We start from the raw sequence: 22,096 nt of genomic DNA on the forward strand, positions 1-22,096 counted from the left end.
ACCGACGGATCGATCAATTAGTGCGATTGTAGGTCTAATAAATTTTCTAAAAAATTAAAAATAGAACACTAAAATAATAATATAAATGAAATATTTTGTATTAAATAAAATTTGATAATCCATATATGTATATATTCAAAAGCGAATGCCTTTATATTAAATGAAATTTTAGAAAAAACCTTTGTTTTCACTTTTCATCAGAGAATACTCTCATTTCCATTATTTTCCTCAAAGCATCACTCCTTTTACAATATGATAAAAATAATTTTAATCTATCCAATTGGAGCAACACATCCCATTGATGGTAGCTGATTGAGAGAAAGGATTTCTTCCTCCGTTACATATCTCAACATCCCACTTGTCTTAAAAGAAGGCAGCAGTAAGAGAGAGCAAACCAAAGAATGGTTTGCTACTGTAACAACAGAATTCATTATATGCCACCAAATAAACTAGGCTTAAAGACAACAGGAGACTAGTTATACTTTCCATCTAGTTGAATCAAATTAATGGATACATCAGCTACGAATCATGTTTGAGCAGTACATTCTGTTGACATCCATCCTATTAGACAAAGCTAAGTGGACTGAATCAGCTAACTTAGGCAGCAGGTAAGGTAGAAATGATGCTCTACTTTATGCGGAAATCAGCTAGAACTTCATCAATCAAGGAGCTCAGTATCTGTCCTTGAATCTGTTTGCCAGTTTCAAATGCCTCAAGCTCAAAATCTACCCACCTTCCCAAGTGAGTGCCCATGTCATTGAACACAAGCTCATCTACCATGCAGTTTCCCATGTTCTTCCATCTTAAAATCTCATCGTAAATGTCTTCGGCCAAATCCTTTCTAGTGATCGTTGTTCCTTTGACCCATGCTTGATATCCTGATTTGAAGTACTGGTTATGTTTCAAGTCCATACATTCTTGCACACAGTCATACAATAACTTGCTCCTTGCCTTATCATTTATCACCTCTCCTTGCCCATTCTTACTTCTGCTGTCTTCAAGGTCATTCAGAAGAATAGGATCAAATGTCTCACCAACACGAGTTAAATAATATGAGCCCAAATTTTTGTATGTCAATCCGTTGTTGCACAATATCTCCTTCACATATGTTAATTCCTGTTCGTCTGCTTTCTTATTGTCTGCACCACTGAATTGTGACCGCTCCACTAGATCCTTAGATAAGGAAGAAGCGGAATCAGATAATTCGGGCTCTGTTTCAGCTAATTTCCTTGAAGAATTGAAGTCAACAATATTCTGAGCATTGACAGAAGATGGACACAGATTGCTTCCTGGGGAAATAAACAGAATATTTCATTGTAATAACAACAAACTAAATTAGTAGACGGATTAAATAAATTATGTTTACCATCTGTACTTCCTGAGCTCTCAGATAACTGCCAACTTTCACTTGAGAAGGATGCTTCAAATATGGAAAGTGGACTGTGATGATGGTAGTTGGTCACCTCCTTGCGGGCATCACTGCTCCTGCTGCTACTGCTGCTGCTGTGTTCAATCCTTTCTGCTACCTGAAATAGTGTTAAAATGTGCCAGGAGGAGTTAACACAACTTTTAACTTGCCACGGGAATTAATTTCTACAACTAGATAGTACTTAAAGGGCCACCCCAGACACTATGGCTTCTTGTTGTTATTAAATTAGATGCTTCAAATATCAAGAATAAGCCATTCAGCTCCCAACTCATGCAAATGTTCCCGTCACTAAATCTGAAGCATACTTTCCCTCAATGAGAAGCAGTTGACTACAGGATGTGATGGAAAACTCAACTGTCGGCACATTTTCTCCAAGTAGATATGTTAGTATTTTCTATATAGTATAAATGAAGTAGTTTATCAATTAGCCCGCTTAATAAAGATTAATAGTGTGATTCTCTACACTATCTGTACAAGCAGCTAGCAAGAATTTTTAACATCATAATAATCATGGGGTCAAGCATAAATATGTACACTAGAATCTGGTCTTTTCTATCTTAAGAGCCAAAACCTCATTGATAAACTAAATCATTTTGGTACCTAAGACACATGAAAACTGCAGAGACAACTTAAAAATATTCATGTAATGCATGGTCCAAAAGGCACTATATTTCTAGTCTGGCAGATATACCAAGTTAAAAACCCTGAGTAACTTGTGCATTTTATGTTGAAAGAACAATTAAACCATTCCAGATTGCATAAATGAATTGTAAAAGGCAATGACAATATCCAACCTGAATTTTTTCTATGAGTTAGGCATATATTCTTCAAAAGTTAATAGATTAGTTGACATGCATGATTAAAACTACTGACTTTATCATAAATTTAAAATAAAATAATGAAAATTTGTTTATATACTCATTAATATGATAAGCATGTTGCAGGCTCAGACAATTTCTAGTGGTGTAATAAGAATTATTCCTGACCATTGTTGGTAAAGCTGTTTTGGCTACTAAACAAAATAACCAAAACAAATATTCTGGTGTTTATCAAAATAAAAAGAATTTATAAACATAAATCATTGTAATATGGTAAATAATTCAGGAAACATTAAACATACCTGCAGCTTATTCTTGATTCCAGTCACCTGATCATTTGTCGACAAAATGCTAGTGTCATATAAATTGCCAAGACCATCTTTGGGTGGCCTTACTGGGAACTCCTCATGGTCTGCTGTCACAGAGCTCAAGCAATCGGAACCAGATTTTGAATCCTGTGGAATAGGAACAGGAGCTGCAAACTTTGCTGCTTTTATGAAGTTATGGGATGGTTCAATCCCAGATGTCAGTTCCCGTAGTTTCTGTTCTAAAAGATGGCTCAACGCATCACCACTTAAAACATTCAACCCTGGAGATGGCAGACTTTTTCTGTTTACATCCGAAAAATTCTTTTCAAAGCAGCCTCCATTCTTTTTATCCCATTTATCCACCATCAAATTGCTAGATTGAGATCCACCAAATGTTTTTACCAACGGGGATGTGAATGTAAAGGATATGATATCTGTTGCATTTCTGTTATCCTCAGAACGCCTCGTATGCTCATCTACTACAATATCAGGTTTAACATGTGTTTCATGTCTGTTCATAAGCCCGTTATCTATTTGTGAACTCTTCTCAAGGTTGAAGCTCCCTTCTATTAACCTTTTCTTTTGCGGGAAGTCCTTGTTACTGGATGATGACCCTTCCGTATCAAGGCCTGTGATTTCTAGAACTTGTTTCCTGGATCCAACTCTGGAGTTTCCTGAAATCTTGTTTACATTCCTATTCTTTCCAGAGGAGGCATCCCCAGATAGAACTTTCCTTCCTTGCTGATGAGAAATCGACTGCTTTGAACCCAATTTGCCTTTACTTGATAGGCAATTCTGTTTCTGATTGTTTTGTCTGAGGACACCAGAAACACTGGCCGGGGAGGACTTCTTCAATGGCCTATTCTTTTGATTGTTTGCTTGGCTCCTGAATGGTTGGTTTGCTTTATATTCTTCTTGCTCTTTCTGAACTGCTGTACTCCTAGTTGATGGACCTAAGCCTTCCCTTCTCTGAACATTAACTTTAGCTTGGATCGCTAAAGAAATGGATTTACCCTTAGCTCTTGCTCCAGCTGCATTGATTTCATAAGGATCTGGAGAGGACCTGACTACCACAATCTCTTCTGTCCTATTCCAGTTCCTGTTCAAGGGCTGTTCCCTAGAGAACTCTACATTAGTCAAGTCAATGGGTGTTCTGGATAATTGTAACAACCGCGATGTCCTCTCTGGAGCTGCCATGCTTTCCTTTGGATCACGAACTCTTATAGGTACTGAAGGTGACCCTATTTTTCCCTTTGTATTGGGATGAACTTGAAGCCCTGGCTGAATAATCTTTGCAGCTGCTTCCATAATTTGTGTTGCACTTTTAGCTGAGCTGAAACCTGGGTTTTTGATTGGTGACAACAACTTGTGGTGGCTTAGTGGTAGAGGCTTTGCTGACCTTGGAGGTATTATCTCCCTTTGGAACCTTTCTATTGGGCTGCTTGGCATCTTCTGAGACCTTGTTTCCATAGTCTTCCTGAAACATCCCTCAGCTCTATGAGGAACATGGTGGCATCTTTCATTTGTGTAGAAATCAGGACTTCTTTGGCCATGGCTGTCACGAAGAGATCGTGTGTCGAAGAAAGGAGTGGAGTAAGGCTCTGAGACACCCACTGTTGGCATCGAATCGAGACCCATAAGCCTGGCTACGACTCCTGGGGCTCTTGTCCCATTGCCCTCTTCATCAGTCACTGATGAAGCGCAACTGTAGTCACTACTTCCTTTGACACTCGCTATTCCAAGTATCTCATCCTCATCAAGCTGGCAATACAATAACAGGTGAGTAATAAAGATGAATATAAACCAAGGTAAGTCAACCTATAGAGAAAATAATTCCATTTGACGAAGTGCAACAAGACAACTCACCAAATGGAGCTGCGTTGCCGGCAAAGTATCGTTGCTTCTCTTTCCTTGCTTCGTGGCCTCTGCATGATAAACATGAGGAAAGAATCCAGTTCCAATTATGAAGGGAAGAATTACTAAGCATCGTGATTTGCGAACGGGGCAAGTAGATTTACCAGGTGAATTGGAGAACAATTTCTTCCTTGACTTCCGGTTCCAATCGAAGAGGTGAAAGAATCCACCAGTCTTCGAACCACCCCTTTCTCCTCCCATTGTGAATCTTCCAGTGTTTATGAACCCTTCAAAGGCACATTTCACCCTTAACGCATCGTCTCTGTAACTTCACAAAAGGAACGAAAACAATCGAAGTACTTCAATGCAAGAAGACAACTTCAGCTGTCCAAAGGTATCAATAGCGCAGATCCTACTCATTTGCACTCTCAACTAGTAAATTAACCAAGTAAGAACACAAGAAAATTACTGATTCGAACAGAGAGAGACATGAACTTCACAGAACAAATGAGAAACAAAGTACAAGCTTTAGATCTATTCAATAAATCCCACAAGAGCCCGATCGATCTAAATCTTCAAACCAGTCGACGCATGAACAAACCAAGAAAACAGCACAAGAGAAAAACATTTCCAAAAATCACAGTTTGCTTCCAACCGATCCATTTCACCATAAGAAGAACAAACTTTCCGAAACCGAAGGGCCAACCTGAACCCAGAGGGAACTCAATCGCCCAACGGGATCCGCCACGCCCCGCCTTGCTCTCTCCAAGAACCGCCCGTGAGTCCCGGCTACGCCAAGGGTGTTGGTGGCGAGAGATCGGGTTTAGCCCTGAGACCGTCAATGGAGAGAGAGCGAGATCGGGTTGATAAAGTAATGGCCAGAAACGCCATGGAATTAATATATAGCAAGAAAACACTTAAATTAAAAGGGGGAGACCGTAACCCAACGGCTCTTTTGGAGGAGGGAGATCCATTTCAAATTCCAAACGATTCCCAAGTCTGCTCCAACCGCTCCTATATGTCGGTCTGTGCGGATACGCATCGGGCCCTTCGCTTCTCGTCCCTGAAACCATCTCGTCCGTTTATCACGGAACACGAAGAAAAAGGACGGCGGATCGAGGGCTCCTCGTGTTACGGGACCGGTTCGGGCAGTCGGGATCTACTGCTTGGGCTCCACGGCACGACGACCCCGGTCGATGACGTGGTGTCGCGTGGTTGAAAGGTCCGGCGGGGTCCACATCAGGATCGGAGGACGTGGAGCTCCAAGATTCGAGTTCGAACAAACGTGGCAACGAAGGGCCCCGCAGGAAGAGGACAATGACGCGCACCGTGTTGGAGTGCAGCGTCTCTGGTCCGCAGCAGCAACGGCACCCCATGACCGCAGGAAAAGCTTTAAATACACACTGACGACTGTGTGTCTTCTTCACCTGAATCCTACAACAAAATTTGACATGATTTATCAAATTAAGATGAGAAACACGACAATATTTTTGAAGTGAAAGATGTGAGGATAGAATTTTGTACTAAAATAGAGATTGAAGATACATTCGACGAAATGCATCGAGCAACATCGCAAATGCATCAGTTTGTCCATTGTCGCATAAATTATGAGTCTCAAATTCAAATACATCATTTAATATAATATTTTTTATTTTTTTAAAATATCAATTTAGCCATTTCTTTTATTTACGTTTAAATAGCTATAGTCGCTATTACTCGACATTGAACAAACATCAAGTTGAAAGGAAGCAGCATATAATGTTATTTTCTTTTGATACTACATACTTAAGGTGTTGAAGGCATGACATGTAATTTTGAATGATACCATCCGGTACGGACGATACGTACCGATCCAATGACATACCGGTACGTGAACCGCCCGCTACCGGATGGACCATGCTATAGTACTATAATAATACACTATAACAATGCTACAGTACTATAATGCTATATTGTAGAAGTGCTACAGTAAGAGAAAATCACTCGGTAAGTGCTGATGTACCGTTCGATATACCCTGGGATACCGCTCGATACATCGGTACCGTACCATACCGAACCAACCTCGAAATGCCGGTACGGTTTATCATGTAATAAATGACTAAATATTTTAACATCACTTTTTACTTTATAACCCTTTCCAAATCCACATAGACACATAATTGCTCAACATGCTTTTATCACAAAGGAATATTGCCAGCACTAGTAGTTACATACCCATGACCAGAGAAAAAGATGGAGCAGTAGAGAAAGACTGGCTACCTAATCCATTTCATATTGTGAAGTTGGTGTCACGATGAAACCTTTCAAAGTCCCAATGATTTGTAGTCACCAGTATCTTCTAAAGAAATCATAGTCAACAATGGATTTCACACAAAAAACTGCTTGAGAAAACATAAACAGAATCCACAGTTCTACCTAAAATTTTAATAGCTATATTCCTTTCATCATCTAGAGTGCATTTGAAGTTGGCATTAGCACTCGGAAAGAAAAAGTGGGAAATAGTGATCTAATTCCAACTGATGGATGGCAACAGTCTGGTAAGGACCCGTGATCTTGATTTGGCCAATGGATGCAATTTAGCCAGCCATGAAATGTGGTAAATAACTCTTCCAAGAAAGGCCGACTAGCTAGTTGGAATCAGCAGGAACTACCTTTAGTCATAGCTGCAAGTGTCCAGTGCTCCCTACAATATCTTGCAGCTTCCGAGCAGCAGCATTCAGAGTATCACTGCCCTTACAGAAAGCGAACCTAACATATCTTGTTCGCAGGTTCTGATCATCAATGTCTCCATGAAAGAATCCACATCCAGGAACAGCTGCCACTCCCGCTTTCTCAATTAGTACCTTGACAAATTCGATCTACAAAACATAGACATTAAGCAAACATTTGTCAGCAGGAATATATATGCAATTTATACAAAATTATTTGTTGGAATGTGATAATATATGTCAGATAAGCTGCTGTAAAGAGCTGGATCAATATTTTCTTGACAAAACTGAATCATATGCAAGCTCTGTTTTTGTAATATTGATAAGTACATGTGTTCTCTCATAGGAATGTTAAGATCACCATGGAGAGCATTCAAGTTCTCTACTATGCTGCAGATATAACAAACCCTCAGACTGGAAAACCTAGGGTGAAAATGTTGATCTCGATGATATGAGATATCATATTTATGTTGGGTATTATCTAATATTCAAGTTTATGTGTCAGATTGCTAGCAACTTTGTCTTATGGATATGGTCGGATGTAATCTAAGAACACAACTAACAAAGCTAGTTTTGCGTCTGCATACATGTGAATGCTCTCTGGTGCGTGCAAAATAGCATGAAAAAGACTTCTGGCTGCTACACCGTACAGGCTATATAAACAAGTAGATTGACATTCAGAATTCACATTTAGAGAATTTAGCTGCACAGAGATGGAAATTTGCATTATATAATTCTACAGGAAGAATGACCAAAAATTGTTAAGACCTTACAAGTTAGAAAGCAATGTCACCTACATCGGAAACTAGCCAATTCTTTGGTAGCTCTGCAAACACGAAAACTGATCCTTGAGGTTTGAAGCTTATTTGAAAGCCAACATCAGATAACATCTGGATTATAAAATCTCTTCTCGCCTCATATTCCTTTAGTGTTATGCAACAAAAATATTGAAGGCCTTCCTGAAGGTAGTCTCATTTCAACCACATAAAAAGAAGAAAAAGTAAGATCAGTTGCTCACTGCTTTCAGAGACTTAAAATATCCTGGTGGACTCTGCAGGGCTGCCAAGGCTGCTTCCTGGAAAGGTGAAGGAGCTGAATCTGTGATGCGGACATGGATATTTTTTATCGCTGATGCAACGGTGGTCGGTGCACAAGCCCAGCCAATCCTCCAACCTGTTAGCTCTCAATCATAATACCCAAAAGATTGGCCTGAATAGTTTATGATGTAACTTGCAAAATAGCCCTCTAGAGTAGGGCCTTTTTGGGATATCAAAGATACAAAAGACAAATCTAGTTGGAATTTGGACTAGAACATAACAAGAATTGAACAAAAGAACAATTTGGAGGATTTATAAAATAAATAAAGTTAGCTGTCATCAATTGGCTTGCATCTTAAGGCTCTACTTTGCAAATAATTTGTTGCCAATAATTCATCATAGCTGCTGATTCACAAATAGTTTTTCTTTTGAAAATGTAAATTAAGGAAGATAACTCACAAAAGCAAGCTACCAAATTTCCATATTCAGCTGCCAGCATAAGCATACATGACAGTGAACAGGACACCCAGAGCATTTGCAACATTGCAATCAGATTGTGGCCTCTGCTGCTCACCTGTTACGCTAAAAGTTTTGGACAAGGATGATGTGATGATTGTCCTTTCTTGCATTTTGGGAAGGGAAGCAAGGGATATGTGCTTTTGCAAATCAAAAGTTATATATTCGTACACCTGAAATAAAAGTTAAAAACAAAGATTATTATGATAAAACAAGTTGACTTACAGGCTAAAGTTTTATCCTACAACACTGTTGGTAGTGACCGATGATACTTGAAGCTGTGTAAGACAACACAATTAAAGAAGTGATAGATTATCAAATTATTATCCATACAATGTGATACTTGAATTCTCAGATAAATCTGATCACTTATTTGGATAATCATGCAATTTTTATTAAGATTTTGGGCTAGTTGTTCTTGTTACTGACTAAATTAGGTCCACTGTCATCTTATGACATCAGGGTTGGTTCTTTATTTTTTTGTCCCTCTCATAATTCAGTACTTCTATAAATATTTTTTATCAAGATACCATATATGAAATTGAAGGACCAAGCAAGATGGAAATATCATTCATAGACCTATTGTTTCTCGTATTTCCTATTGGATAATTAGATAATCCAATACTTCGATTCAGATAATGATAAATGTCAGACATGGAGATAAAAAACCAAAAAGAAAAAGCTATACATAGGGAAACACCTCTATAAATTGCAAATTCACCAAGGAGATTTCACATTAATGCCTCATATCTGCCAAGCAAGGTCAAAAATAATTAACAAATTTAGAATCTAGAGTTCCCACGTTCATCACCAAATCATAGACCTCCAGTGGCTAATTTAATTTATGCATCAATTGGATGATAAAAAAGGCAACATCCACACACCAAACTCGATATATCAGCTGGGTCTTATTTGATCCTAATTTGGTTTATGGTTAAGACTTAGCAAGACTACAACTATTTATGCTTTTTCATTATGTATGCTTACAGGTAGTAACGTAACTAGGATATGCAGATGAGGGAACAATTAGTCAAGAACTGTCTCAAGCAAATTTGCCATTTCTTGTTATCCAACATATATGAAAAGTTTATTTATATAATTTAAATAGATAAATACCATACCAAAATTTTCAGAATCCACTATCTGAAAGATTTTTATGTGTTTCTGTCTGAGACTGAGTCCACATTTAAAATTAACAGTCAACTATGTTACGTGAAGAGCTATTTATTTCTGCAATGGCAAAAAATTGTATAACCAAAAATGCAGGCAGACCACAGATGTGTAGCCCAATGACAAAGATAATCTTTGGCTTGAAAGGGACAGTTCCAATACAGAGTCAAGAAATCTTATTACATACTTCATCTGTAATAGCCAAACAGTCCATCTGGCAGCAAGCTGCAGCAATTGCTTCAAGCTCTTCCTTACTGAAGACCTTTCCAGTTGGATTGTGTGGACTGTACCAGTTCTAATTAGTTGTTTGGTACAATCTAATTTTCTAAGAAAATACAACACTGCATTTAATATTATGCACTTTGAAAAGAATTGGTAAGAATAAAGTTGATAGGACACATGAAATTTTTTCATACTTATTTTAAGAATGAACTAGATGACAAGATAAGACACCTTTGGATAGATAACATCATTCAAAAGCAAGTGATCCACCAACAACTGGAAAAAACACCTAAGATGAACTACAAAAGGACTTGCGTTTCGCCCGGACCAGTACAAAATGAGCAGCACATACCAGTCCAAGCGCTAACCGATACGCGGACCCACCCCCAGTCCGGTCCACCATATAAAAGGGAAAGTGGGAAACCCTAAATCCCACTTCCGTGCCACCTCTGCTTCTCACGCAGCCGTGATTGATGCTGTAACTTCTCCCCTCCATCTTCTCACCGCAATCGATGCCTCTGCTTCTCACGCATTGCCACGACCTGGCTGCACATCGTCACATATGATCTTTGTCCTAATCACTTCTTAGGTATGTCTCTTCATCTCTTTCTCTTCCTCTTCCTTCTTCCTCCTCCACCGCTTTCTCTTCTTCCCTCTTTCTTCCTCCACCATCCCTTCCTCTTCTCCCTCTTTTCCTTTCTCTCCAAAACACCGGTACCTACCGATGTACCATGTGTTGGTACATCGGTACAGACTGGTATGCATTGATCCAACAAATCTCCGAGATGGGTCCGGTACCCGAAACGACGAATATTGCTAGTACAACCTATTGAGAAAAACAAGAAGTTACATGTATTAATATGGGGGACAGTTTCTAGGAAACATGACACGGGTAATTCATCCAACCTAGTGACCATCACTGGCACAGGTAATTCTTATCACTGAATTGTGGCAGAAGACAATGAATTACACATGAATGCATTCATGTAGGAAGATCACAATTTCCTTTCTTTATTTTATCCCGATGTTAGCTGCTTTCTAATTTATAATATACAATAATATCATTATAACTTTTATGTCACTAGATGTTCTTAGCATCAAAGATGAACCCCTTCACAGCATCAAAGAGAATCTTGTCAGAAAGAGATTCTTAAATTATAAGTTATGTAGCAACAGTCTATGAAAACATAAATAACATCTAAGAGTTTTCTAGAAGCTTTCATGCTGATATGTGTAGTCAGCACAACATGCAATACCATGAACAAAATCATTGATTGGAATCAAATTGCACATGCAAGATACACAGTTTTGTCAAAGGTAAGACTTATATGAGGAACTAATGCAGTTGAGCATATCCAACATGATGTTTCATAGCTAAACATCTCAAATGTTTTAGGTTGAATGGTAACAGTTTAATGATAGAAATTAAAACATGAAGGATAGAAAAATGCAAAGTACAAAAAAATAATATTTCATGTTATGAGTGCAGAAATAAGCTACTAAAATAAACCAGAATGCACAAAAAATGAACTAATGCTTCACATCGATTCGACAGCATTGTATTAAAAGTTTATTCCTTGTCATCTATAATTTTATCAAAACTGAACAAAATGCAAAGGAAGTGCTCTTATATAAGTATTTGGATAATATAGTACTGACCTGTTCAAAACCACAGCTTTTGTTCGACTGGTAAAGGATTTCATAAATTTATCTACATTTAGTGTCCAGTGAGGTGGCTCCAGTGGTACATTGACCTTTGGTGATAGATTAAAGGTCCAAAATGTAGACAAATGACGCGTCAAGTGACTTGAGAACAGCTTAAACAACTTTAAAAGATATACCTCGTCATGAAATCACAGGTGCAGAAGAGTAACGTTGATGTACAAGCAGTGTTGTTAATTGTTTTTCGCAAGTTCCAAAATTACTGAAATTACAATTTAACTTACAGGGATACCTCCAGCTAAAATTATGCATGACTCATATGTCTCGTAAGCAGGATCAAAGAGCAGAACCTCATCACCCTGATCAATTGCTGCTAGACAATATAAACAATAATTATACACTTAAGAATCTCAAGAACACAGGTAAGGTTCTTTCTTTAAAGACTTGAAAAACAGATAGAAATATCCATACTTGCCAATATGGTTGCAGCAAAGGCCTCTGACTGACCACAACATATCACAAAATCTGTAAGAGCATTTACATCAAGACCATGATTTTGTTTCATCATTACTGCCAACTGGTCGCAAATGCCTTGAACATGCCTTGAAGGAAAAAAAAAATATTTGATATCAGTTACAGGTAATTAAACATTTTAAATGATAGAACTCACTGACAAAATCTTGCTGGAAGCTGAATTTTAATGTATTGGAGACTGACAATTTTAACTAATCAGTGCAAATACAATTTCTCAATCAGGTTTACTTCTATTTTCATACAACAGAAAAACCAAATCATAAGCATGTGCCTAAAATGTGACATTTCATAATTTTTTTCTAGATCTTCTAAAAGATAATCAACAAGATGTTTGGTCTGGTTTCTTTCCAAAGTGAAAGAATAATAAGATTTGATTCATGGATTTGCAAAAGAGTACTTGAACTTGCCAGCGAATAAAAAGTATGTGTCATGACTGAGTACAACTGATGATAATAGAGACAGAGGGATCAGGAAAAAAAAAGTCTGGCTATATGAAACTCTGAGAGTTAGTTGGACTAAGATCCCATCCAAAGAGAGATAGGTACAAGGTACCTAAAGCTCCAATGTATATTTATTGCTCAATGTTGGCTTTTACAGTGGCATTTTAGGTTATACCTGAAGCATCACAATGAGTTAAATCAATCATTTATATGTACTTTCCAACAATGGTAGGGAATTATTGTATGAATTGAGCACATGCATTTGGCCAACTACAGCATAACCAGGTTAACCAAATATATGGTCACAACTTGAGCTTTTACGAAAGAAAATTGTAGCACAACCGCAATTTCAGTTCAGGTCCATACTCATTTGAGAAATTGACAAAGAATTGGAGTTCTAAAACTGTTTGCAATGGAACCAATTACACAATCAAGTGTCAAACAAACTATATCAAGTCCTGCAGGTATGCTTTTCTGCAATATGTTGCAGAAAAGTTGTTAGTGCAAGATAACTAATGGCTTCCATGAAAAGTCTAATATACTGATCATCACAGTTAGCAAGTGATGGTAAGTTGGTAAACCATAAGCCAAATGACAATTGTACAATGGAATGGTGATATTTCAGCAAATATTGCTTCTTCAATTGTTGCATCAAAAGCATAAACATATCAATTCAAATGGAGCGTTGTCAAGGTTGTAATGGATTAACTTTCCACATGCTTACTCTAACAGAAGAAAAAAAATCGATTTAACTTCATATAGTCATCATTTCTGAATACCGTCAAAACGAGCTCCAATAGATTGATTCCAAGCATTCCCTAAATTCTACTTATCACTGTTTGGCATCAAGTACCAACATTCCGAACACCGAATTCATCGCCACCCGACACTAGAAGGAGATGGGCATACTAAAACTTGAACTCGACCACCCAAGTAGATATCTCGGCAGCGGCAGCAGATAGCAGCCCAAACAGAAGCTATTCGAAGGAAGGAATCAGGGAAAGAAGAGGAGACCTAGGAAAGGACATGACCTGTACTGATTGAGATCGGCGTTGATGGCCGCGACGGCGGCGCGCTTGATGTGGGGAGGAGCGGGAAAATCGGGAAAACCCTCGGCGAGGTTGATGGCCCCGCACCGCTGGGCGAGGTGGGAGAGCTCTTGGATGGCCGACGAGGTCAGCGATCGCGACGCTTTCGAAAGCTTCCGTTCCATCTCCTGTTGCGCGCTCTCCTTCGTCGGAGGTCTCTCGAGGCGACGACACCTTATCCCCTCGATCCGTTGTGGTTAACTCTATGTTGATGAATCCGTAAGCATTCGTACGCATGGTTACTAATATACATCACAAGCTGTGGAGCATTCTGTTTAACATGCTAAAACACCACGCAACATCAATAAAATTTGCATATGCTAAATCAGAATTCGATTAACCGATGTTGATACATATTTAAAGTCAATCGAGATTTTTTTCACATTTATCGTAATTTAATCTCAATCAATACCATACTCATCCAATCTCGAAAGCACCAAGCCCATCTAATTTCGAAGATATCGAACCAAATAGAACTACAATCAAGCAGCATGAAAATATACCCAAGACACCTTTTTTAAGCTAAGCACAACAATATGTCAGAGATACTTCCTCGAGCTAAGTATGAAAATACGTTCATGGAGTTTTTCTTAGACTAAATTTAGAAATACGTTCAAGATGCATTCCTCGAGCTATACATGAAAATACATATGAGATGCTTTCCTCGGTCTAAGCATGAAAATACGTCTGACGTGTCTTAGGCTAAGCATAAAAATATGTCCAAACGTCTTTCTCGAGCCAAGCATGAAAATACGTGCAAAATGCCTTCATGAGCTAAGTATAAAAATACACACAAGATACCTCCTTCATATGACCTTGTGCCCGAGACACTCTTGGGGTAGAGAAGTCAAAGCACGACACATCAAGATTATTGGATATTGGATACTCGAAAACCAAATCATTATGTACCAAACAAGCATTAAACACGCCTCATCGCCTTAGAAGACCCTAAGGTGCATCTCTGAAGAAGAAATGTAGGAGAAAAATTCACCTCCTAATCGCAGTTCATCACATGGTTAATCAGTCGACAAAAGTGACAAAACCCAAATGACATGACAACCACCAAAGCACAAGAACAATTATGAACATAGAAGAAAATATTTTGCTCTTATCGTATAATATTCCTTCGAGCCCAAACCGTTATAAAATTCATCAATTTATTATTATCAATATCAATTATTGTTTACATATGATTCTACTTTCCACCCTAGTCCTACCTTAAGCGTCGGAGGGATCGGGTCGGGCACCCCACTCAACTCTGGTCTTCCTACAAGTTGGCTCTTCAACAAACACCCAAACCATCCTCTCGGACATTTTTGGACTCTTACGCACGAGACCCACAACTGAGTCGGGATGTCATAGACAATCACACCATCACTGTGAATACACAACTTAAACTGCTGGTTAAGGAAAAGATTAACATACAGATCTCCTCTCGTAGTTGATGTACAATAAAGTTATCATTATCCTCTAATCCTACTTAGTTGCCATTGAGGTGCAATAAATCGTCATTGTTGCTTATGCGATGACACCTCTCACCAGCAACCTTCATAAGTATCAGCACACATGCTCGATGATACCGTCGGGTAAGCCGAATTCATGTAGGCAACTCTTCTCGCGGAGCGCCGTGCAATCGCCATCCACTTTGATACTGCTTTCAACTTAACCCACTTGCTAGATGAAGTCGTGGCACCAGCATCAGGCACATTTGGGGTGCAGCTTCTGTTTGTACTGCTATCTGATACATGAACCAAGCCATTGTGTTGATCCCAGAGCATGGGGAATTGACCAGAGCACATGTCAGCCTGAGCGTTGAAACTCATCAGTTGGTGGTCATCTACTAGAGTTGCAGGATTGCTTGATGGCATATCGAATCCTGTGTTAGTGTTTAATTGGAAGGAATCAGATCTCTGTGCCAGACGAAAACCCATCTCAGGCAACATGTCTTTCATTTCAGGTAGATCATCTATGATGCCAATCCCTGCCTGAATGGGTTGATGCAGTAAACCCATATCAAGAACTGGATCGCCTGACAAAAGTACATGTATGAACAGACAATCCCACAACAGGTATAAAACATAACACGAATTGATTTAGAAGTTTGGATGACAATTACCTTGATTTGTGAGGGGAATATAGGGAATGTGTTCATCCAAGCAGCCTATATCTGGGATAGTAAAAGTGTTGGTTGCAGGTGATAGCAACCTTTGACGGTTGTCAACCATTGGTTGAATGAACTCCATGATGAGACCCGGAGTCCTATAAGCATTTTCTTTTAATTTGTCAATCAACACCTGCAACAACCACATGCGATTGTCTAGTATGAATATGGAAATTCACACACAGCAAATGACTTTAGTGGTTAGATAATGGCTTGAAATCCTCTACAATCCAAGCTGTAGAGAAACTCTACAAGCCTGTGTATGCTGACCATCCTGGACTGGTCTTTTCCGTTGACTACTATCGTGATCTCATCTTTTCTATTCTCCCTACAGAATAATTTAGAAACCAGAGCAAATACAAAAGCTATGTTCACCTTCAGCAACAAAAAGCACCAAATGTTGTCGATAACCTCCAAAACTATGGTTGTAGAAGATTTGCACCTTTCATTTAACACCTTTGTTATACACCATTCCCTGTCATCCATAATGTGCTATATAACTTATACGAAGCATTCAGCTTCACAGCTAGACCTTTTCATCATAGGACTTCAGCAAATAAATCAATGCTTGTGATAAGTGATTGTTACACTGCTAGTAGAGTAACCACATATCCACTGATGGTCCTACTGGATCATCTTAGTTTTTCCATATTCTATATGAATGCAAGAATTCTTAATTTGCAATGAATTCTCGAGAAAATTCACATTTTCCATTGTAAGATTAATTTAGCAGGCTTCTCCTATCTAAAATATTCTTGTTATTACTAGTTCTTATAAACCAACTTAATTGTCCTTCCTCATCCAATATGAGATTAAACCGGGGAATTCTAATATCACTTGTTTAGGGTTTGATATATTCGTCAATGTCCAAAATAGCACAAAATTACCCAAGGACCAGGATGTTTCATTGGTAAACTAATCATCAAATTCTTCTACCTATAAAAAATTAGACCGAGAAGGCAAGAACTACAAATTCCACAAATAGGTCAATCAAAACTATGATAGCCCCCAATAGATTTCCAAGGCTATAGGAATCTCAAAATACATCAGACTTGGGCACTTCCAATCAGTTTCCGGTTGATTCCTGATTCTAATACAATCCAGAGAGCCTGAGTTGTTTGGACCTTCACTAAATGACCTACAGCAATGACCATCTATTTTGTCTTGGCATGAAGCACATGCAAAAGATCATCAAAAGATATCATTGTTTCCTAAATACCTATACATTTGAGATCATGTTCAACAAATTAGGACTTCCATTTTAGGAACTCCATAATAGATTTTGATTCTCTAGAACTGAAGCCTCAATCCTACCAATTGGATATCAAGCATCAATCTATAACCATATTCTTTAATCTAAATTTGCAAACATATATTAATTTCCATGTCTTAGTTCTTCTTGTCCGTTCTCAAAAGATATAAATCTATCTTCTCGGTGAACCTATTCCAGTACATAACAAGTGTGATGACTAACTTAAAGAAGGAATACCAAGCCAATATCTCTCTATACCATATATTTTAAAAATCTATATTGCAAGCATATATATATTTAAGTGTCGTAGGTTCTTTTTCATTTTTGTAAAAAATATACAATTATCTTCTTGGCAATTCTCTTTAGTACATAACAAATGTGATAACTAATTACAAAATAAAGGAATCACTAACAATAATTTTGTTTAATCTCATAGAATGAAATACAAACCTTTTGTGTTGCAGGAAGTTCATCCAGGTAGTAAAATTTTTCTTGAATTATTGTCCCAAGAAGCTCATATATAGAGTTAAACAGGAGCACAACTCCTTGACTAAAGTTGTAAGAGTATAACTTCTCTGCTGGAACAATACATTTCTTAGCATGCTCAACTGTTGCCTCCCACATCTTATTTGACATCCCACTACCAAGTATCTACAGGTCAGAAAGAGAAATGAGAATCTACTAGTTAAAAAATAACTCAGTATCGGGGAACTAATTGACTTTCTTACATGGCGCAGCGTATTCTGATCCATTATAAAATTCCTCAGGAAGTCCTGAACAGTCATTATTCCACTATCTGCAAGCCTTTTATGAAAAACACCATCTTTACCTATCTTTTCTAATCGCCATACATCATCATTCAATGATGGAGGATGATGCTTTTTATACACTGAAATCAAAACACATTAAATATAATTTATGAGTAAACAGCTGCGAGATTAAAAGTAATGGAGTAGACCAAATGTAATTTATGACTTATCTTTGCATTAAACAATGGACTTCAATGAGAAGGCGAATAATACATACCAATCAAATAGATTGGCTTGTTGTTGTTTTTAATACAATAGATTGGTTAATATTTAAAAGTTCAACATATCATCAGAGCAAAGAGATACAAAATAAGTTATGATTCTAATAATGGCACCATAGTGTCTTCACTAACTGACATTACATAAATTCAGGATACACGCAAATGGCAATTTTTTTATCAGGTTGGTCCTTGATTCCTACAATGATCAGAAGTGACCTCTAGATCTCCAGTAAGCTGTTTAATATCATGTCTTGAATGCTCTGTTCTTCCTGTTTACACAGAGTAGTGATACTCTGTTCACATTGTTTATAGAAATTGCAAGTATTTTCAAATTACCATATAAAAAACTTTCACAAATAAATAAAAGGCAAACAAGGACTATGAAACAACAGCTGGTTGAGCGAAGAAAAAATTATTTCCAGGTTACACATACGAGCCTAATTTAAAAAACCCTGTGCCAGTAAGCTACTAATATCTAAAAAAGGCAAAAAAAGAATATTTAAGTAAAAAAAAAATCCCATGGTAGTTTCTTTAGTTAAGTTCACAAATATTTCTTTAAACTAGTAACCTTAGTTTTGTCATGCATCAAAGATAATGTGTTCAGTTGGATGTTCCCATTGAAGTTGATAGATTTTCCAAAGACATCAGGGCTATCAAATTAATAGATTTCTATTATAACACAGGACATCTTAACTTGAAATGGTGCACTAGTTATGTACTGTTGCCAGTGTTCAGTTCCCAAGGAAATATAACAAATCCTCGAGGATCCTTGCACATGATGTCCAGAATATTACATATCATGATTGTCAATAAAGTTGATAACACATCAAATCTGCAAAGTCATAGCATGTAAAATTTAGATAAACTTACATTCTCCACGATGATCCTTCACCAGAAAAGCTCCACTTACTGCCTCCTGAACTCTATCGATGCATCTGCTTTGAGAAACCCTTGCACCAAGTCTGAACCTTCGACTTCTTGTCCAACTGGAGTTATCAGTAAAGTTGGCATCTCCAAGACAACCAACCCCTTTGATCAGTGTGATCATCAGTTCACCAGACAGCAGAGGCCTTTTGCCCTCTCTTTCCCGTACTATGCTATCACCAAACTCCTTTTCAGTCCATTCTTCTTGCCCATCGATACCAAAATCACCATCAAGGACAAGAATTTCAACCTTGATTGAAGAAAGAGGACCACATGTGATAATCTCTCTTGAGTCAGAATCAACTACAACAATCTCAACAGGCTTTTGGCCCTCAGCTTCTATCTTGCTGCTCGTAAACAGTGTTCTAGGCAAGCTGTTCCGAAACTGTAAACGGTATCGATTGCTCACAGCTGTCTGAATCTTGTTAAGGGGAACTCTATAACATGCAAAATATAAAAGAAAAGAACACACAATTACATAATAGCAAAAAAAATATATAGGACATTTCACTACCAGCTAATTTAATCACTCATCAAGTTAATGCATGCTTTGTCTTACTAGGGTAGATTATGCAGGAATAAGAACACAGATACATGATTCATGACTATCAACGTATGATACGTTTATACTTCAAAATGAAAATAAATGTTAGTACATTTTCAATAGTTTGAATGAAGCAGCTAGCATATCAATTGAGGGGACCATGAGAGTTGGAATAATCGTAGATAAGAAGTAAAACAGAAAACTATAGTCATCAAAGGCAAGTGTAACAAAAATCAATGAAAAAAAAAAAGAAAATCATAATTAACAAATGTCATTGTCAGGAGTACCATCTTGGCTTTCACAAGTTCTATTGACTCAGGATTCAGGAAATTAAATTTAGATATAACAAGAAAATTTGAAAGTTCTAGCCAAATGTATTATGAATCAAAGCATACCATGTCAACTAGATAATAGCAAAAATTCTCATGCTCTAATAGGAATATTACCACGTCTGACATGGCGAATACACTTAATTAAGCATCACGGTTAACCCAAAACCCTACCTGGGAGGTAAGTGCATATTACGCCATATAGCATTTTGCACCTCTTCTTGCACCTTGCAGGAAAAAAAAGATCACTAAATAAGAAGTCACCTCTGAAAGTTGATATGGATGATTTTAGCTTCATAAAAAATGCAATATCTCTCAGATTCATGCAACTTCCGAGATAAAGGTGTTATGTGCCAGAAAATCACCAAAAGAACGGGCTATTAGAAAAGGATGCCCATTCGTATAGAGAATTAGCCCACAATTATGCACATATAACATAAAAACTGCAAGGTAATTAACAGACTTGAATAACCAGAGAGTACGAATTTCATAAGAAAAATGACAATCAACCTAATCTTACCACACTTCGAAGAAAAGGTTCTATCTTTGGCAAATGCTGCAGTATATATTGCGTCGCCATCACTACTCTCATAGAACTGCATTGAAGAAACCACAAATAAAACAAAGAATCAGCCAATAATTATAAGACTTCCATTAACTCAATCATACAATCTACTCACTCGAGGGAGGTTCGCTGTCGCTTTGTTTCGGGAACCAACGGCACCCCATCGTCTACCCCTTCCCCTCCCACACCCCTCTTCAGACCCATCATGAGGAAACTAAGGGGTGATATCAGCAGAACACTTAACAGCGTCAATGTAGCACGATGTTGGAATCACTGACATATATGAAAGCGCAAAAAAGACTACTTTAGGGGCGAAGACACGCCGAAACTTCCCAAACCGTAAAGGACACACCCGTCCGTGGGGAAAAGAGATCGATCAAGTCCCATAAAAAAGGGACCACGATTCCAATATTCTTCCAGTCGCGAAATTGGCCCGAACAATCCAAACTCAGGTCGCGAGTTCAGGGTTTTGCGGAATACCGACCGCAGAAACGACATCGACAGGTGCTGTTTTGGAGCAGAATCTACCCTGGACGGTACCCAAAACGGCGAAGATTCGGAGAAGGGGCGAGGAAGATGGCGGAGCGCGCCGATCGAGGTCGGGGAACGTGAGGGGCCCGTCGCGATCGATCGAATACCTCGAAGCGATAGGGGGGTGGATCCCACATGGGGGAATCGATTCGGAAACCTAGATGCCGGTCGACGAGGTAAAAGCGGGCAGCGAATGAGCAAAAGCTCGGGGAAAGCGCTTGTGGTTTGCGCGCTTTATTCCGTACCTTTTCCCCCGCTTTCGATGTCCCCTTCGACATTCTTTTAGTGAGTGGACCCTATTTTGAAAAATTTTGCACTTACCCGCTTGCTCACCCGAGACATGGTAATGGCCTATTCATGGGTCCCGCATAGACCCACCAGGGTTAATGTCAGTTCCCCGGCCAGAAGAAGAGTGGGCGTTTGGGAACGTGGCGGAAATAGTATTTATTCCGTTTGGCATTAACAACGGCCAAGCCAATGCTTCCATTGAAATCACGTTATTGTTTTACACGCATAAATATAATATATATATATATATTTGCATAATCGAAAATTAACAAATTTAGCATTATAAATTTTAATGCATCACATATATCCCTTCATATACTAAAGGTATTTCATATGCACCATTATTGTCAAGATCTGTATGAAAAATTATTATGTTGTTGAAGTTAGAGAACTATATAAAATGCCTAAAATATGATAATATTTTTAATGTCATATAAATTATTAGATAATTTAATGTAAAATAAAGTTTAAAGGTCAAACAAGCTCAACCACCAATGGATATATGCAAGATTTTAGGTTTTGGATGGCGTATATTTATACTAAATTATTCATCCTTATACCATAAACATCGTAGCCAGTATTCTAACTCCCACACCCACAACTAAATCCAAAGCCATGTGACCATATTAATTGCAAAAATGGATCTAAAATATAAGCAATGCCAATTATACTTTTAATTAGATTAA

The 22,096-nt window shown here is 38.1% G+C and overlaps 3 protein-coding genes across 6 annotated transcripts; all 3 read right to left on the reverse strand.

The window, feature by feature from the left end:
• Positions 1-490: 490 nt before the first annotated feature.
• LOC135588045 (uncharacterized) lies at positions 491-5,807 on the reverse strand. 3 transcript variants are annotated; one of them, XM_065079977.1, is made up of 6 exons: positions 5,116-5,807; positions 4,574-4,696; positions 4,422-4,480; positions 2,550-4,316; positions 1,367-1,526; positions 491-1,289 (listed from the first exon to the last, which is right to left on the reverse strand). In XM_065079977.1, the coding sequence occupies exons 2-6, from the start codon at positions 4,668-4,670 to the stop codon at positions 628-630; spliced, it is 2,745 nt and encodes a 914-aa protein (XP_064936049.1). In that variant the 5' UTR covers positions 4,671-4,696; positions 5,116-5,807; the 3' UTR covers positions 491-627. The 3 variants fall into 3 exon arrangements, with proteins under 3 accessions (XP_064936049.1, XP_064936048.1, XP_064936047.1); XM_065079976.1 differs by having other exon boundaries at positions 4,574-4,731; positions 5,116-5,806; XM_065079975.1 differs by having other exon boundaries at positions 4,574-4,737; positions 5,116-5,805.
• A 966-nt stretch (positions 5,808-6,773) lies between these two features.
• LOC135588046 (uncharacterized) lies at positions 6,774-14,013 on the reverse strand. Of its 2 annotated transcripts, XM_065079978.1 has the most exons (9): positions 13,730-14,013; positions 12,196-12,326; positions 12,009-12,094; positions 11,722-11,816; positions 10,028-10,124; positions 8,729-8,843; positions 8,136-8,290; positions 7,915-8,040; positions 6,774-7,267 (listed from the first exon to the last, which is right to left on the reverse strand). In XM_065079978.1, exons 1-9 carry the CDS (start codon positions 13,909-13,911, stop codon positions 7,067-7,069), a joined length of 1,188 nt encoding a protein of 395 aa, XP_064936050.1. In that variant the 5' UTR covers positions 13,912-14,013; the 3' UTR covers positions 6,774-7,066. The 2 variants fall into 2 exon arrangements, with proteins under 2 accessions (XP_064936050.1, XP_064936051.1); XM_065079979.1 differs by lacking the exons at positions 10,028-10,124; positions 11,722-11,816 and having other exon boundaries at positions 13,730-14,012.
• Positions 14,014-15,160: 1,147 nt separating this feature from the next.
• On the reverse strand, positions 15,161-21,352 carry LOC135588047 (calmodulin-binding protein 60 B-like). Its single transcript, XM_065079980.1, has 8 exons — positions 20,707-21,352; positions 20,547-20,622; positions 20,201-20,253; positions 19,100-19,590; positions 17,928-18,088; positions 17,650-17,850; positions 15,903-16,080; positions 15,161-15,815 (listed from the first exon to the last, which is right to left on the reverse strand). The coding sequence occupies exons 1-8, from the start codon at positions 20,796-20,798 to the stop codon at positions 15,322-15,324; spliced, it is 1,746 nt and encodes a 581-aa protein (XP_064936052.1). The 5' UTR covers positions 20,799-21,352; the 3' UTR covers positions 15,161-15,321.
• Positions 21,353-22,096: the final 744 nt, after the last annotated feature.

Source organism: Musa acuminata, chromosome BXJ1-8 (assembly GCF_036884655.1).
Source record: "Musa acuminata AAA Group cultivar baxijiao chromosome BXJ1-8, Cavendish_Baxijiao_AAA, whole genome shotgun sequence".
NCBI lineage: Eukaryota > Viridiplantae > Streptophyta > Magnoliopsida > Zingiberales > Musaceae > Musa > Musa acuminata.